Source organism: Stenella coeruleoalba, assembly GCF_951394435.1.
Source record: "Stenella coeruleoalba genome assembly, chromosome: 11".
Classification (NCBI taxonomy): Eukaryota; Metazoa; Chordata; class Mammalia; order Artiodactyla; family Delphinidae; genus Stenella; species Stenella coeruleoalba.
The window spans coordinates 5,766,409-5,784,437 of NC_137157.1; the positions used below are offsets into that span (position 1 = coordinate 5,766,409).

Consider the following 18,029-nt stretch of genomic DNA (forward strand, 5'->3'; position numbering starts at 1 on the left):
GGCCAGTGAGAGAACACAGAAGGAGTCAGCCAGTCGGGGTGAAAACACGGGAAAATCTCCAGGAGGCGTGGGGCTCAGAGAGGAGTCTGGGCCGTGATGAGACTCCAGCGTCCTCACACCAACGGTTGGTTCATTCGTTCAGCAAGCATTTGTCCGGGGTGGATGGGGGACTATCTGAGGTGAGAGGGCTGCAGGTGGGACCTGGCAGAGCACCACCAGACACCCAGGGCCCTGGCTGGTCCAGCAGCAAAGGAGGCCGAGAAGGTTGGGGCAAGGGGACAGCAAGGGCGGTGCCGGGGGCTAACGGGGCAGGAGGAGGCCAGCCAGGTCCCACGTCGCACGGGAAGCAGGTGGGCTGAGCAGGGGCCAGGGCTGGGAGGGGCGGGTGGACCCCCCAGCAGGTGCCAGGGGTGCTTGTGGAGTGGAGGATGCAGTGCTGAGAAAGGGTTCACCTGCTTCACAGACAGGCTTTGTGCTTGTCTGTGGGCTGGGAGGAGAAGTTAGTGGAAAGCCAGAGGCTGGAGAGAAAAGGTGTTGATAGATGGAGCCAGGCCAGGAAGAGGGGCGGGCATGGGCGCTAACCTAGGAGTCCCGCCCTCCGGACTTCTGTTTCCTCGGTGCAGGGGGAGGTGAGATCATCAGCTGAGGGGAAGGTTGGAGAAGGAATAGGAACCCTGGGAAACTGCAACTTCCAAGGGGCAAGAGAGGGGAACCTCTTGGGGGGGTCTCTGTTTACTTGTCCATAAAAAGGAAGGTGTCGCCCAGACTTTGGGCATTCATGTTCTACCTGAGTACATTTTATTTTCTTTATATCAACTCCTCTTTTTCTGAAGTATATTAATTTTTTTAAAGGCTTTTCTTACCACCATACATGTAAAAACATCCTCACTTGCTATAAAGAGGTTACACTAAGACTGCATTTCATGAAAAAAATATGATTCAATCCTAATGAGATGCCTCTATCTGCCAAGGACTCTGAGCCTGAGACTTGCCGTCACTTTAAAATATAGGTTAATAAGTAGAAGGAAATACGAACTGCGTTAGATATCACTTGAAGTAAAAGAATTGTTTGCAAACACGTTAAAAGACAGAGCAGGGAGGTAGAGAAACTGGTCCTCCCATGTGTGCCTTGTGGGCGTGTAAATGATAAAGCCCCTTCGGAAATCAGCTGGATGTAGCAAGAACCGCCAGCCCCCCACCCCCACCGCCGGAGCTACCCTTTATCTCTGCAGTTCTCCTACGAACACACACCATGAGCTCACGTGGAGGTTCAGGGTGTGTTTGGACGGCCAGGGGCGTGCATTGGGGTGGGGTGGGAAGGAAGCGAGGATGAGCCCCAGCTTCCGGCTTGAGCATCTGGGTACTCAGGATTGTCACCTGAGCTGGGGGAGTTTCAGGGCTGACAATCAGAAGTTCCATTTTGGACATGTTAACCTGGAGAGGAGATTGGTGACACCCCACCACCCAGAGTGACAGGTCACTCTATTCACCTCCTTCTCCACCTCCCCTCCACCCCACCTCCCAGGTACTCTCTACGTGTCACCCGGCTCCATTTTTCATGGCTCTTGTCATTTGTTGATGTTTATTACCTGTGCCACCCACCAAGGATGTAAAGCACAGGGACTTTGTCTCTTCACTCCCAAAGTCCCGGTACCTAGCAGTGGAACCGTACCCGGCTCATGGACAGGGCATCTTAAGTGTCAAGCGACGGAATGAATGAATGAATGAATGAGTGAACTTAAGTGAGTTGGTTGCGCAGGCAATTGGATATTTGAGATGGAAGCCCCCGTATTCTCTTCTCCATTACGTAGCCAGTCTTTGTCTAAACTGCAAAGACGATCACGTTAGAACCCTGCTTGAAGCATTTGGGTGTCCTCTTGCCATTAGGGAAATACCAGATGCTTTAACAGAGCGTGGCTTCCCAGCCCGCCAGGATCCTCAAACCTCTCCAGAGAGGCTTCCTGGTGGCTCAGTGGTTAAGAATCCGCCTGCCAATGCAGGGGACACGGGTTCGAGACCTGGTCCGGGAAGATCCCACATGCCGCGGAGCAACTAAAGCCGTGTGCCACAACTGCTGAGCCCACGTGCCACAACTGCTGAGCCTGAGTGCCACAACTACTGAAGCCCGCATGCATAGAGCCCGTGCTCTGCAACAAGAGAAGCCACCGCAATGAGAAGCGCACGCACCGCAACGAAGAGTAGCCCCCACTCGCCGCAACTAGAGAAAGCTCGCATGCAGCAACGAAGACCCAACGCAGCCAAAAGTAAATAAATAAAATTAATTAATTAATTAAAAAAAAGAAAAAAGCCTCCCCAGAGCTCGGGCTCTGCAGCCAGACTGCCTGGGTTCAAACCCCAGCTCGGCCCGAGCTAGCTGTGAACTCGGGCAAGTTCTGAGCCTCCTCCCTCCTGCAAATGTTAGAGAGTTGTGGTCAGGATCAAATGAGGTAATAGGCATGAAGCCTCTCAGCCAGTCTCAAGCCCGTGGGAAGCTCTCGTGTGCGGCGGCTGTTCCTGCAGGTCCCAGCTCAGCTGGGCTGACTGGCTTCCTATTTCCTGAGAACACCAGGCTCTCTGTTGCCTCTGGGCTTTTCGGTGATCTGTTCCCTCGGTTCAGAATGAGCGTTTTCCCAGCCTCCTGCAGCTCCATGAGGCGGGCATTGCTTTGGTTTTCTCACAGTTGTGGCTATAATACGTAACACAGTGCTCATCACAGAGTATTACTGAAGCAATTATAACAGTTGCTGGTACTTACTGAGCAAAGCGTAGTTTGGAGCTCATGCTCTGCCCGCTGGCTACATGCATGTCATCATGATATTGTGCTCCTGGTATCCCAGCTGTGGTTTATTGAGCACAGATACATGCAGCAGGCCAGCCCAGTGCTAACAGCTTTACGTGGATCCTCTTATGGAATTTTTACAGTACAGTAATCCTCTGAGGTGGGGACTTTCATTATGTGCATTTTATAGACAAGGAGACTGAAGCATAGAAAGGGTCACGTGCCCCAGGTCAGAGCTTCTCGACCCTTTGATGCTCCTAAAAGTTATCGAGGACCTCACAGGGTTTCCGTTGTATGAAGTGTGTCTACCAGTACTTACTGTATGAGAAGTGAAAGCTGAGGCATTTAACCTGTCATTGCAGAAGATGAGAGTGCACTTACTACCTGTGTTCCCCTGTAGGCTCAGGAAAAACTTCGGGATTTCAAAATAAGGATTTATTGGATAATAAAGAGGTTGCAGAAATTAGAGCAGGGATAAACAACACGAGCTCATAAGGAGCTAGTAAAGTGCTGTAAAGAAGCTGATCTGATAAAGACGCAGGCCTCCTAGAGCAGACTTGAGGACACGGGGAGGGGGAAGGGTAAGCCGGGACGAGGCTAGAGAGTGGCATGGACACATACACACTACCAAGCGTAAGGTAGATAGCTAGTGGGAAGCAGCCGCATAGCACAGGGAGATCAGCTTGGTGCTTTGTGACCACCTGGAGGGGTGGGATAGGGAGGGTGGGGGGGAGGGAGATGCAGGAGGGAGGAGATATGGGAACATATGTATAACTGATTCACTTTGTTATAAAGCAGAAACTGACACACCATTGTAAAGCAACTATACTCCAATAAAGATGTAAAAAAAAAAAAAAAAAAGCTGAGCTGAGCTCTGAAAGCGCACTCCAGCTCCTCATGGAAGCCCTACACGCTTCTGCAGCTTCAGACCATGTTAGTGAGCGCAGCCCACACGAGCACACACTCCACCAGCGGTCGGAGCAAGGAATGATCACATGCCTTGCAGCCTCTGGAAGGTCCGCTGTACACGCACCAGAGACTCGGGGTGGAAGAGACAAATGACAGCGTGTATTCATGTGAAAAGAGTCGTGGCCTCACTGTGCCGGGGAAGTGTCCGCGGACCAGACCTCGTGAATCGCACCTTCAGTCATGGAGCCGATATCCAGACCCCGGGAGGCAGAATCCAGGGCTCACGCCCACACCTACTGTGCTCTAAGCCTTGTGCATTTTAACGGATCTGTGGAATTTTTTCTTGGGTCTCAGCCTTTACCAAGTTTGCAACAATGAGCACGTACAACGTTTATGATTAGAAAAATATTAACAAACAAAATGTTGGAAAAGAAAAAGATCCTGCCATATTAGTGGTTTCCTATGTTTTTCTCAAATATTTGCATATCCCCAAATTCCAATAAAGTACTTCCATAATTCCATACCAAATTTCTCACGAAATTTTTTCTTTATTTTACATTTATTATATCTTTATTGCAGTATTCTTACAGACAATAAACTACTCATATTTAAATAATACAATTTGAGGAAATCCATCATGTGTATATATCTCTGTGAACCCATCACACGCTGTCAATCCAGATACCGAACTTTTTCATTCCCCCTGAAGCTTTCTTGTGCCCTTTTGCAATTCATCTCTTCCACCCACCTAGCACCATGTCACTACAGATGACTTTGCATCTTCTAGGATCTTCTATAAATGGAAGGCTACAAGATGTTCTCTTTTTTTGTTAGGCCTTATTCACCAAGTGTAATGATTTTGTGGTTCACTCACGTTGTTGTGTGGTTCTTGGTCGTTGCCGAGTAGAATTCTGTTTCATGGCCTTACCCCACTTTGTGGATCCATTCACCTGTTGATGGACATTTGGTTTGTTTCCAGTTTTTGCTATTACAGATAAAGCCACATGTATTACACGTCTCTGTGTAGACGTACGTTTTTATTCTTTCGGCTAAGCGCCTAGGGCTGGAACAGCTGGTTCCTCTGGTGAGTGGCTATTCAGTTGCCAAAGCGTCTTCCAAAGTGGCTGCAGCATTTTGCATCCCACCAGCAGTGGGGGAGGGTCATAGTGACCCTCAACCTTTGTGGCACTTGGTAGGGTCAGTCTTCTTTTCGCCATTCTAATGGGTGTGTTCTAATTAGTTGTGAAATTCAGACTCTGCAATAAGTTTCAGGATATTGCTTCAGGAAGAATCCTTTACAAGAAACTTTTGGCATGCCTAGGAATTAATGGCCCACCCACTGTCTCTCCAGTTCCTGTTCCAAAGGATCAGCTGTTAAATGAACATCTTCAAAAAGGGGAGCGGCAGCAGCCAGATCTTTCTGAGACGTAAAATAAAGCAAAATGAAAGCGTTCATTAAAACCACTGTGCTGGGCTTCCCTGGTGGCGCAGTGGTTGGGAGTCTACCTGCCGATGCAGGGGACGCGGGTTCGTGCCCCGGTCCGGGAAGATCCCACATGCTGCGGAGCGGCTGGGCCCGTGAGCCATGGCCGCTGAGCCTGCGCGTCCGGAGCCTCTGCTCCGCAACGGGAGAGGCCACAGCAGTGAGAGGCCCGTGTACCACAAAACAAAACAAAACAAACAAACAAAACCCCACTGTGCCTATTGCAGTGTAGATAGTTAATAAATATTTGTTGACTGAGTATTTAAATATTTTATGATCTAAATAAGAAAGATGGCAAACTGTAAAAACAGTTAAAGTCAGGGAGTTTTAGAGCAAGCAGCAGAGATCTTAGGAATTACTGCATTGACCTATTAATTCTAGAATTGAAAGCACTGAGACCTAAGAGATTTGGGGACTTACCTCGGGTTATTCACAAGCATGGTGCTCATCCTGCGGGAAGGACCCAGGACTTTCAACTCCCAGAGAACCCGCCTGCCTCTCAACTATTACGTACCTGCGTTCACACTTATTCTTCTCCAGAAACTTAGATTCCTTACCACTGTTTAATATTTATTACAAAATATACTCGTTAAACTGGTTAACATTTTCTAACATGAATGATAGAATTATTTAAATGATTGCCAAACTGAATTGTAACAAAAAACATACTTAGTAAATCTATTAAAAGTCAGACTGATGAATATTCGAGCTCTTCTTCATTTTGAAAAATATAGGTTTCATCTAATGAAAAGATATTATTTTAACTTGCTTGTTCACAGCTTATAAAAAATCCATAAGGAGAGGTACAATGTAGAACTATTCAGCCGGCTTCACGTTGTCATACCCCTTTAAAAAATTCTTAAGCGTAGAGCAATGGGAATATTTTAATGCTATGCTAATGAAATTTGAATATCTGGGCACTTCAGTAGTACCTGCTTTATGAATGGGCAGAAAGATGGTATTTTAAGAGAAAGGTTAAATATTCTCTGATGAGATATGTCTGCCTCCTAAAAACCAGTGAAAGAAGTAATAGCAATTAAGCATTTCATAAAACGTGGGCATTCCTGGAGAGCTCCTGAAGCCGACAGAAGCAGCAGGAAAGGAGTAGAACTCTGTTCTCCAGGACTATCTCATGGTTGTCAAAACGGGGTCCAGGAGACTTCTGGAGAGCTGAAGAATAATTATCCTTCAGTGACACGTACATTCTCACGCTCAGACCCAGAGCACATCACGTAAGATCTGTCTTTTATAAATTAAGTTGGTTTTGTGAATCAGCTTGGTTTAATTGTGGACGTCCCTTCCTTCCCACGGCTGTTTGATGGCCTCTTCGATCTAGTTACCACAAAACAGCCTATTTAATGTAAGGCCTATAATAGGCTCTGACTTTTCATTTTCCCAGTTCACAAAAATATCTTTTTTCGGCCATGTCTTCCCAGTCACACACCACATTCAGCCAGCTCAAAGCACAGCTGAAAATCTTAGCACAAGGATGACAGCAGCCCCTTCTCTGAAGCTCCCCACCCTGGCCTGCTGCCACATGCTGGCATCTCAGGGAGAGCTTTACCTGACACAGTGCTGCTGGCCTGTCTCTGAACCTGCAAGCCATGGGTGTGTAAGAAGTCCCCAGGTCACTCCATCGACCTCAGCATCTCTTTCCTCCTTTGTGAAAAGGGGATGGTAAACCCCTTGTTGTCCTGGGTTGAACCGTACATGGGTGAGGTCTACAGGAAGTGTGTTGCTGCATCTGTTGCCTGCTTGTGATTTTAGAGCCAAGCCCACTGAGAGTAAAAGTGCTGTGACCGAGAATATGACGAAGGATGTGGTTATTGAAAAACTCAAAAACTGTATACGGCAGCCGTACGGAGCATTCAGAAAACGATTTCTGGACTTCAGCAAGGAGCCTGATGGCAAGATGAATGTGCATGACTTCAAGAAGGTAGGAGAATGGGTTTCTTTGTGTTTCTGTGTTTCCTCCTTTCCTGAAGAAGTTCAGCCGTTTTCTTATACGAACATGCTTTAAAGGATAGACATTAAGTGTTTTCATTAAGGGTTTATTCCAGGGCAAAGCAGATTCATTTCTAGGCATCTTTCAACAATTGAAAAGGATTCTTCTGGCCAAAAATGTCTTTGGCAACTTTCTCAGAGCATGCTTTTGTTATGGATGTGGCCGGCTTTTGATAGTTAAACTTTCCAAGCACAGCGTTCATTGTTGCATTCTTTGGCCATCCGCTGAGTACCTGTCTCCCTGCGTGTGGCGGGGCAGCATGCAGGCGGGAGCAAAGCTGCTCGGGCCCCCATCCCTGCCAGCAAGGGGTCCCCGCCATGCTGTGATAACAGAGCTGTGGTTTGTTCCTCCAGAAAGTGGGGAAAAAACCTGGCAGGGAAAATGCGAGGCTCAGAGTGCTGATTTGCATGTGCTTGTGGGAACTGGCGAGGTTCTGCCAGAAAGGACTCCGTTTGAAGGGTTCTGCATAGACTTCTCAGGAACTAGTTTAAATGATTGCTTAAAATTCCTATTATGGTCCCTCTAGCTAATCATCTTCAGCTATTTTTAAGGGGAGCATTGCAGCTAATAGGTAGCAGTGTCCATGTGGACAAATTTAGAAGAAGGCAGTGAAATATATTTCCAAGAAGAGAACAATTATATTAGTAGCTACAATTACCTAGCGCCTGCCCCCATGCCAGGCGCTGTATTAGCCTCTTTCCTATCTCATTTCCAAGCGGCCGCGTGGAGGACGGGTGGATGAGGGAGCCGGCTGGAGGCACAGGGATGGGATTAGATGGCTGTCGAAACAGTCCAGACCTCCCCTTCCCCACACAAAATACACCAAGTGGAGGATCTGATGTTTGCGAGCATACGGGGCATGGTGAGGAGAAAGGGGGGTAATGGGTAAGGGAGAGGAAAGACTCAAGGATGGTTCCTAGATTTCGGTTTGGGGGACCAGAGCTGATAATTAGTCACTGCGAACTCCGATGGGGGCAACTTCAGTGGGGTTAGGGTGCTAAATGGACGGGAATCATGGAACTCTCCCAGGGCGCCTTGTCCTAGACTCAAGCCCCGAGCCACCTGGCAGCGGTCCTGGCCCCGACTCACAACAGTCTCGAATGACCACGGCGCTCAGCGGTCTTGATTCACAGAGTCAGTTCACAGGTTCACAGGAAACCAGGCATCAACCTGTCTGCCTCTGACTTTCCAGAGGGGGGAAGCGGCTGCCTTCGAGAAGGACCGTAGGTGGCAGCAAAGCTGGGACTGACACCCGCGACTCTGAGGCCAGCTTCTCACCTGCTCACCTGAGAGCACCTTTAGATCCGTCAGCTGAGCCGAGCGGTTTCCACCTTAGGCTTCGTCGGCCGTCGATGAGCCAGGGGCTCCCTTGTTCACGTGGCTAGTTCCTGCCCCAGAGCACTCTCCCGAAAGTTCGGCCAGCAGCCGCTCCGTTCTCAGCCTGGGGCAGCCTCTTCGCCAGTGCTTCAGGCCTGGAGTCTCGGAGTCCTCCCTGACTGTCCTCTTTCTCTCACACCCACATCCAGCGCATCACCCGCGCCTGTCGGCCCCTTGAACTCGCCCCAGGATACAGCACCTGCTCGCCAGCCCCGCTCCCAGCCAGCCGCCCTCTCCTGGGCTGTTACAGCGGCCCCCCCCGCCCTCCCCTGCTCCTGCCTTGCTCGCTACAGCTTAGTCGCAGCTCAGCCGCCCGGGGGACCCTCCAACAAGTCAGTGAGAGCGGGCCACGCCTGCTCGGGACCCTCCAAAGGCTCCCCCCATCACTCGTATAAAAACCAGAGTCCTAGAAGGCCCACGACCCAGCCACCCATCACCTCTCTGACCCCAACTCCCCCCTTGTCCGTACGCTGCAGCCACACCGGCCTCCTGCTCTCCCCTCACCGCCTGCCAGCCTTGGTCTGAGCCGGACGTCCCCGTGGTGAGCACGGCCTGACCTCCACCCCCGTGACCTCCTTTACCCTATTTCTCTTTTCACGGCGCTGTCACCAACTGCCACCCACATTGTACTTACAGTTCTTTAGTTCATTTCTTTATTTTGCTTGTTTGCTTGTCCTCCTCCATTAAGACGTATGCTCCAAAGGTAGACATTGTTACCTCTTTTGGACAGTGATGCATCCCAAGTGTCTGGCACATAGTAGGGCCCGGCAAGCGTTTGCTGAATGAACGGATGAACTTGATGAACTTGAGTAACTAGAATCCCCAGCGGGCCCTGAATGGACTCAGGTGGCAACCTAAGGAGTGAGGGAAGCAGGTGTTTCAGAAGCCCATTGGAATCCCTGAACATGAAGCCGGTTCCCGTACCTCTCTATGGCAAACCCACCCTAGCTCCCTTCTCTGCCCCCGACTGTCTCTGCATTCCAGACGACCTGAGGGACAGCCACAGGAATGGTCGTTCTGCCCTTGCTTCATGGTGGAGCCTCCCTGTTTCCTGGCTTTCCCGAGATGTGCCGGTCGTGGGGAAAGGAAACAGAAGCCACTAGAGGACCGAGATGCAGGGGAAGAGGTTTGTTGTCATTTCAAGAGACTAACAGTCAGTGCCCTGTGAACACAGTCAGGCAAATAGTCTACTGGTTTCCCTTCTAGTGACTTGTTAGGTTTAACCTTTGGAAACATCCTGTCGTGACCAACCATTTAACTTGAAGATCAGTAACCATGGGGTGATTATAAACAGTCTACTAGGAACCCAGATTTCAACTCTATAAGCTGATAACCTCAAAGCATTGTATAAATGTTTTCACTGTTAAATAAATTATTTATAGATCAGAGTGATTCTACTACTGGTGAAGTCAGAGCTGGAAAAATCATGGACTTCTACTGTAGAAGGAAACAAGAATTTAGATTAGACGTAAAGCAGGGCATCCAGAGGTTAAAGGTTTCCAACTTCAGTGGCAAAAGGAAACCTTTGAAGCCGCCTCCTTTAGAGAGCTTTAGGTATAAATGATGACGATAGTTCCGCAATGGTAATAACAGCAGTAATAATAGCCACGATGGCAACGCCAACCACGGTAACGCCAACCACGGTAACGCCAACCACGGTAACGCCAACCACGGTAACGCCAACCATGGTAAGGCCAACCATGGTAACGCCAACCACAATAACGCCAACCACGGTAACGCCAACCACGGTAACGCCAACCACGGTAACGCCAACCACGGTAACGCCAACCATCGTGGGAACAGTGACGCTCATGGTGCTGGCCCTCACTACACACAGCATTCGCTGACCCACCAACGTGCAGGCACTGGGGAAGTTGCTTCACATATTTCATTTATAATCCTCGTAGGAGCCCCGTGACGTATAGATCACACTATGTTCATTTCACAGATGAGGAGACCAAAGCTTAGGAGTTAAGATCGTGGCTCAGCGTTGTTCAGCTGGTAAGCCATTCAGGCACTTGGATTTGAATCCACGCTGGTCTGTATCAGCCTCAGACCCTTGCTAGGTGTGACACCGGCTTGGTGGGTGTAATACAGGCTAGCTGGGTATAATTGATGGCAGCTTTGAGGTTGGATCTAGCCTCAGAGTTCGGTGGGAAGGACTTTGCTTTCAATAACAATGCCCCTTCACTTCTTCCTACCATTTCGGTTGTGGAGAGGCAACGTTCTTGCCCTTCTGTTCTCCCAAATCTCTATCTCACCAGTTAGTACTGCAGTGGCTGCAGAGTTTCATGCCCAGGGAATTGGGAGTGAAGATCTAAGTCCCATGTACCCGCTCGCCCAATTCTGTGTCCATGCACTTGTTCATCGTTTGAACATAGGCACCGCTTGGCCATTGGCCTGCATACCTTGCACTCTAAATGAGAAGTGCTAATTATTTATTCTCACCAGCCATCGCCTTCCCTGTGGCGGGGGCGGGAAGTGATTGGCTACACAGGCTGTATGAGGGAGAGCCGTAAGAATAGAATCCAGAGCCTGGCACGGGCTTCCAGGTCAGTGAGTCCACAAGTCCCTGCGTTGCCGTTGCTGAGACCCTGTTACTGGTTTTCACCCCCATGGCCAGGAAGTTTTTGTCTGCTATACAAATTCTATTTGTTAACTAATAATTGATCTTTCCCCTTTTTCTCTCTTGAGTGTAAGAGATCTCAGAGTTTCTGGTTAGTGTGGGGTAACCAGGGACACCACACTGAGTTGACAGCCCTGACAGAGGAGTGGGGTTTTCATGAACTCAGTTGGGGTTTTCATGAACTCAATGTGCTTTTCATGGTTAAGTGTACAATTCCCACTGGTGGAGGGGAAAGGAATTTCTGGAACTGTACTAGACCTGGCCTGCGTACTTTGCATCATACATTAAACCAGCATTCACAACAACCCTGTAACACATATTCTTTCTCCCAGGAAATCCCCCTCTCCCAGTTCACTGCTCTGACCACTGCACTGCAAAGCCTGTGACTATCACGCATTTTTAAATGTGTCAATTTATTTAAATAATGAGTCAATAACTGGTAATGTGGCAAGAAAACTGTTTTTGAGTTTTAAGGTAATCTAGAATCTTTATATTCCTTCTCTAGATACATTCTCTTCCCCTCTCCCTGTCCTTCATTTGACGAATTAGCAGCAAACCCCCAAAACAGTGGCTTAAATTGAAAAAGTAGCTGTTTTTTTCCCTATAACAACGAGTCCAGAGGTTGTTGGTATTGGGCCAGTGCAGCAGGTCTACAGTGTCTTCAGAGACCCAGGTTGCTTCTAGCTTTTTACTCTTCCGGTCTTATCCTCAAGTATGCAAGATAGCTGCTGGAACACCAGCCATCACACACATGTTTCAGGCATAAAGAAAGGGAAAAGGGAAGGGCAAAAGACTTGAGCCATAGAAGTCTTTCCTTTTTAATGGGCTTTCTTGGAAGCTCCTCCCACTTACATTTTATTGTAATGTATTGTAAGCTTCCACCTGTATTTTATTGACCAGGACTGTGTTATATGGCCACACTGATCTATAGAGAAGAATGGGAAATAGTATAAATACGTGTATATATATATATATATATATATATATATATATATATATATATATATATATATATATATATATATATAATTTTTTGGCTGGGCACACTACAGAAAAAGCAAGGTTCTGTCCCTATGGGAGAAGGAGAGAATATGTATTAGGCAGGCAAGTACAACAGTCTCTGCTATCCTTCCCCTCAGTAAACATTTTGAGGGTGCCTGTTGCATACTTGGAATAGGACTAAGCCACATGGGGAACATGGATAAGGCAGGAGTTTCATTGCTTGGGACTAGTGACCCATGGGAAACATAAAATGACTAAACACCCAAGGACACATAAGTCAAGATTAGCCTAATTGTGTAATTAGACTAACTAAACTGTTCCATTCATCAGGAATTTGAGGGCAGCTTTACAATTCCAGTTCCCTGTAATTGGCTGTACCTAATGGGAAACGGTTATTCTTCATACTCAGTAAATACACTGAACATTGTTTAGCTGTTATTCTTAGTCCTATTTCTGGCATCCCAGCAGAGGCCTCTGGAGACAGACACGGGCTGCAGAGCTCATCAGCTAACACAAACAGAGCCCCTGAGACGTGGGTAAGGGAAGCAGGAGTCTGTAATGGCCCAGCCCAGCATCCCAGGTCCTTAGCAGCCTCAGCCCCTTGCTTCTGCACCTGCTTGAAGGCAAGGGCATCTCACCTTGCCTCGTAGGAGGTGAGCTTTCCTTCCTCCTTCCAGCAGACCACCTTATGCCCTCTGGGTGCTGGTCAAACTCACACATCTGGGGAACTGGCCCCTTCCCCACCCTCTACCATCAGTTCCTAATCCCACGCAGTCTTACTCACCTAGGGACAGGGACCCCGATGTAGACCAAGCCCCACAAACACCCTTGAGCATCTCATAGCTGTTCCTTACAGCGTCCTAATCTTGCAGATGTCTTAAGGGGGTGACCAGTTGTGTGTTCGAGGTCCCTCACGTCTTCATTTTTGTTGGTCCAAGCTCCACACAACCATCAAAAGTCTATATTTATTTCTGCATCTTCCGGCAACAACTCTCGGACAGAGGCTAAAACTGGACTTTCTCGGCCTCTGGCTGCACCCAAGCTGGCCAGTTCCTCCAGGGCAGGGGCAGTTGCAGACCCTCAATGTCAGTTGACCATACCTCTAGGGCTTCGTTTTTGCCTTTGTGTTCTCATGGCCTTCCTCCCAGGCGTGCCTTTGTCTCCTAAGTACCACTGTGTGGGGACTTGCATCTTGCTTTTGAAAGTTTTCAGTTTAGGTCCTTAGACTCCAGCCCTGAGCAGTTCCAGAGGTCAGCACATGTCCAGAAGCGGAAACCAGTCATGCTTTAAGCCTGTCCCCTCACATCTCCAAGTTTGCCACTCCAGCACCACATAACTAGCTCTGCTGGAGTGGCCCTCTGCCGGGCCCAAGCCTATTTCTCAGTCCAAAGTCCACTCCCAGAATCATCAGCTGTTCCCAGGGAAAATGCAATTGCATAGCCTTGGTTTGCCTCTGAAGGGTCGGTCGTTCCCACCTTGGAAGTTTGGTCTCTTTAAACCTCATGTCTCTCGTGGCTTTCTGATGCCTTTTTATTATTTTTAATTGATTGAGCTTTTCTTGTTGTTTTCATTGGGAATATTTGCTTGCTGTGAATTACTGCATCCTATCCAAAAGCAGAAGTTGAGGTCTGTCATTTTTGTCTTTTCAAAGTAACTACTTTTATTGTTATTTTTCTCTTGTGTATTTGTTTTATATTTCTTTATTTCTGCTGTTACCTCCATTGTTTTCCTCCTTTTACCTGACTGGGATTTAATTTGCTTTTCTTCTTCTAATTTCTTGAGATACAATGTTAGATCATTGCTTTCCAGCCTTTAGTTCTCTAATGTATGAATTGACGGCTATCCATTGCCCTTTAGGTGCAGGCTTAGCCACATCATACAAGTTTCAGTTTATCATATTTTCATTGTCATTCAGTTCAAAATATTTTATAATTTCCCTTGTGATTTCTTCTTTTTTCCAATGGCTTCCTGTTTAATTTCTAAACAGTTGGGATTTTCTAGTTTACCTTTTATTATTGATTTTGAAGTTGATTCCATTGTGAAGTCTAAATGACTTCAACTGATCCTTCAAAATATATTGAGGCTTGGATTATGACCCAACATAGAGACAATTTTGGTAAATGTTCCAGAAGCACTTGAAAAGAATGTGTACTCCATCATGGACCTTTAGTTTTCTAAGTATGTATATGAGGTTGATTGTATTCATTGTGTTTTTCAGAACTTCTATATTCTTATCACAGTTTTGCCTGCTCATCCCATTAGCTGTTGAGAGAAGTGTGTTGAAGTCTATCATCTGACTGTGGATTTGTCTAGAGAGATTCTTTTTAATTCTGTGGATTGTTGCCTTATTCACGGTAAAGCTAAATTATCGGGTACACATAGACTTAGAAATGCTGAAACTTCCTGTGAATTGTCTCCTTTCATATGACATGCCTTCTTCATACAGAGTAATGCTTCTTCGTTTCAAGTCTATTTTTGTCTGATAATAATATAGTTACTTCAACTTTCTTTTGATTTGCGTTAGCATAGTATATCTATTTCTATCTTTTTACTTCAGACTTTCTGGGTACTTACATTTAAAGTAAGTCTCATGTGGACAGGATATAGCTGATATTTTAAAAGATAAAGTGTGACAGTCTTAGTCTTCTACTTGGAGTATTCAGTCCATTTTATATTTAATTACTGATATAGTTGATTTTATCATCTTAATTCTATCATCTTAATTCTTTTTTACTCAGCTGTCTCATGACCTTTCTTTTTCTGTCCTTTCTTGCCTTCTTTTAGATTATTTAACTATTCCTACCATTCTGTTTTCCCCCTCTATCAGCTTATTGGTGAATACATTCCTCCGTCAGTCTTTAGAGGCTGCCCTGGAGATTGCAACATGCATCCTTGTCATACTGTATGTAGTTAAAGAGAAATTATGTTTACCACTTCTCTAGCAATGCTAGATATAAAAATACCTTCATTTCATTTATCCCTTTCTATCTTTTACATTATTTTTGTCATGCATTTAAATTCTACGTCTATGCTAAATCCCACAAGACTATTTTTTTATGGTAAATAAGATGTCATATGTACCTACATATTTACCCTTGTTGTCATTCTTTCTATCTTACATTTTTGTGTATTTGCACCTGGACTAATTTTTACTCTGCCTGAAGACTTACCCTTTGTCCTTCTTTTAACGCAAATGTACTGGCAGCTAACTCTCTGGGTTTCCATAGTTTATTCAGATTCTCTTAGTTTTAACGTCACATCGTTTTTCTGTCCAGGATTCCATTCAGGATCCCACATTACATTTCATCATCATGTCTCCGTAGGCTCCTCCTGGCTGTGACAATTTCTCAGACTTTCCTTGCTTTTGGCGACCTTGACAGTTTTGAAGAGTACTGCTCAGATATTTTGTAGAATGTACCTCTATCGGGATTTGTCTGATATTTTTCTCATGATTAGACTGGAGCAATGCTTTGGGGAGGAAGACCACAGAGACCACAATGCTTTGGGGAGGAAGACCACAGAGATGCCCTTCTCATCACATCACATCAGGCAGAGGCTGTCAACATGACTTATACTGTTGATGTTGACCTCGATCACCTGGCTGAGGTGTGTTTGTCAGGCTTCTCCTCTATAAACTTAATTTTTTTTTTCCTCTTTCTCTTTTTCCATACTGCACTCTTTGGAAAAAAAAGTCACTATGTACAGCCCACAGTTAAGGAGTGGGGAATTATTATGCTCCACCTCTTTAAGGGCAGAATATCTACATAAATTATTTGGAATTCTTCTGCAAGGGAGACTTGTCTCTTCTCTCCCATTTATGAATTTATTCAATTATTTCTTTATATCAGTATGGACTCATGCCTCATTTTCCTTCAAATGTCTATATGATCCTCAATAATGTATTCGTTTTCACTCCTGATATTGGTGATTTTTAATCTTTTCTCTTTGCTCCTTGAATAGTCTAACTAGAGACATCACTTTTATTGCTCTGTTTATCAAATAAGCTGTGGTTTCATTGATTATTTTATATTGTTTGTCCATGTTTTAGTTCATTGTTTTCTGCTCTTATCTTTATTATTTCTTTTTTTTTAACATCTTTATTGGAGTATAATTGCTTTACAATGGTGTGTTAGTTTCTGCTGTATAACAAAGTGAATCAGCTATACATATACATATATCCCCATATCTCCTCCCTCTTGCATCTCCCTCCCACCCTCCCTATCCCACCCCTCTAGGTGGTCACAAAGCACCGAGCTGATCTCCCTGTGCTATGCGACTGCTTCCCACTAGCTATCTATTTTACATTTGGTAGTGTATATGTGTCCATGCCACTCTCTCATTTCGTCTCAGCTTACCCTTCCTCCTCCCCGTGTCCTCAAGTCCATTCTCTACCTCTGTGTCTTTATTCCTGTCCTGCCCCTAGGTTCATCAGAACCATTTTTTTGTTTTTTTTAGATTCCATATATATGTATTAGCATACAGTATTTGTTTTTCTCTTTTTGATTTACTTCACTCTGTATGACAGACTCTGGGTCCATCCACCTCACTGCAAATAACTGAATTTCATTTCTTTTTATGGCTGAATAATATTCCGTTGTATATATGTGCCACATCTTCTTTACCCATTCATCTGTCAGTGGATACTTAAGTTGCTTCCATGTCCTGGCTATTGTAAATAGTGCTGCATTGAACATTGTGTTACATGACTCTTTTTGAATTATGGTTTTCTCAGGGTATATGCCCAGTAGTGGGATTGTTGGGTTGTATGGTAGTTCTATTTTTAGTTTTTTAAGGAACCTCCATACTGTTCTCCATAGTGGCTGTATCCATTTACATTCCCACCAACAGTGCAAGAGGGTTCCCTTTTCTCCACACCCTCTCCAGCATATATTGTTTGTAGATTTTTTGATGATGGCATTTCTGACTGGTGTGAGATGATACCTCATTGTAGTTTTGATTTGCCATTCTCTAATGATTAGTGATGTTGAGCATCCTTTCATGTGTTTGTTGGCAATCTGTATATCTTCTTTGGAGAAATGTCTGTTTAGGTCTTCTGCCCATTTTTGGATTGGGTTGTTTGTTTTTTTGTTATTGAGCTGCATGAGCTGCTTGTAAATTTTGGAGATTAATCCTTTGTCAGTTGCTTCATTTGCAAATATTTTCTCCCATTCTGAGGATTGTCTTTTCGTCTTGTTTATGGTTTCCTTTGATGTGCAAAAGCTTTTAAGTTTCATTAGGTCCCATTTCTTTATTTTTGTTTTTATTTCCATTTCTTTAGGAGGTGGGTCAAAAAGGATCTTGCTGTGTTATATGTGATAGAGTGTTCTGCCTATGTTTTCCTCTAAGAGTTTTATAAAGTGTCTGGTCTTACATTTAGGTCTTTAATCCACTTTGAGCTTATTTTTGTGTATGGTGTTAGGGAGTGTTCTAATTTCATTCTTTTACATGTAGCTGCCCAGTTGTTCCAGCACCACTTATTGAAGAGGCTGTCTTTTCTCCATTGTATATTCTTGCCTCCTTTATCAAAATAAGGTGACCATATGTGCATGGGTTTATCTCTGGGCTTTCTATCCTGTTCCATTGAGCTATATTTCTGTTTTTGTGCCAGTACCATACTGTCTTGATTACTGTAGCTTTGTAGTATAGTCTGAGGTCCAGGAGCCTGATTCCTCAATCTCCGTTTTTCTTTCTCAAGATTGCTTTGGCTATTCGGGGTCTTTTGTGTTTCCATACAAATTGTGAAATTTTTGTTCTAGTTCTGTGAAAAATGCCATTGGTAGTTTGATAGGGATTGCATTGAATCTGTAGATTGCTTTGGGCAGTATAGTCATTTTCACAATGTTGATTC

At 45.5% G+C, this 18,029-nt stretch overlaps 1 protein-coding gene across 1 annotated transcript in view; it reads left to right on the forward strand.

Moving 5' to 3' along the window:
* EFCAB6 (EF-hand calcium binding domain 6) overlaps window positions 1-18,029 on the forward strand; it is a 174,152-nt gene that overhangs the window by 49,923 nt on the left and 106,200 nt on the right. Inside the window, 1 exon segment of the mRNA XM_079936860.1 lies at window positions 6,939-7,107. Within this exon segment, the coding sequence (XP_079792986.1) occupies window positions 6,939-7,107 (169 nt within the window).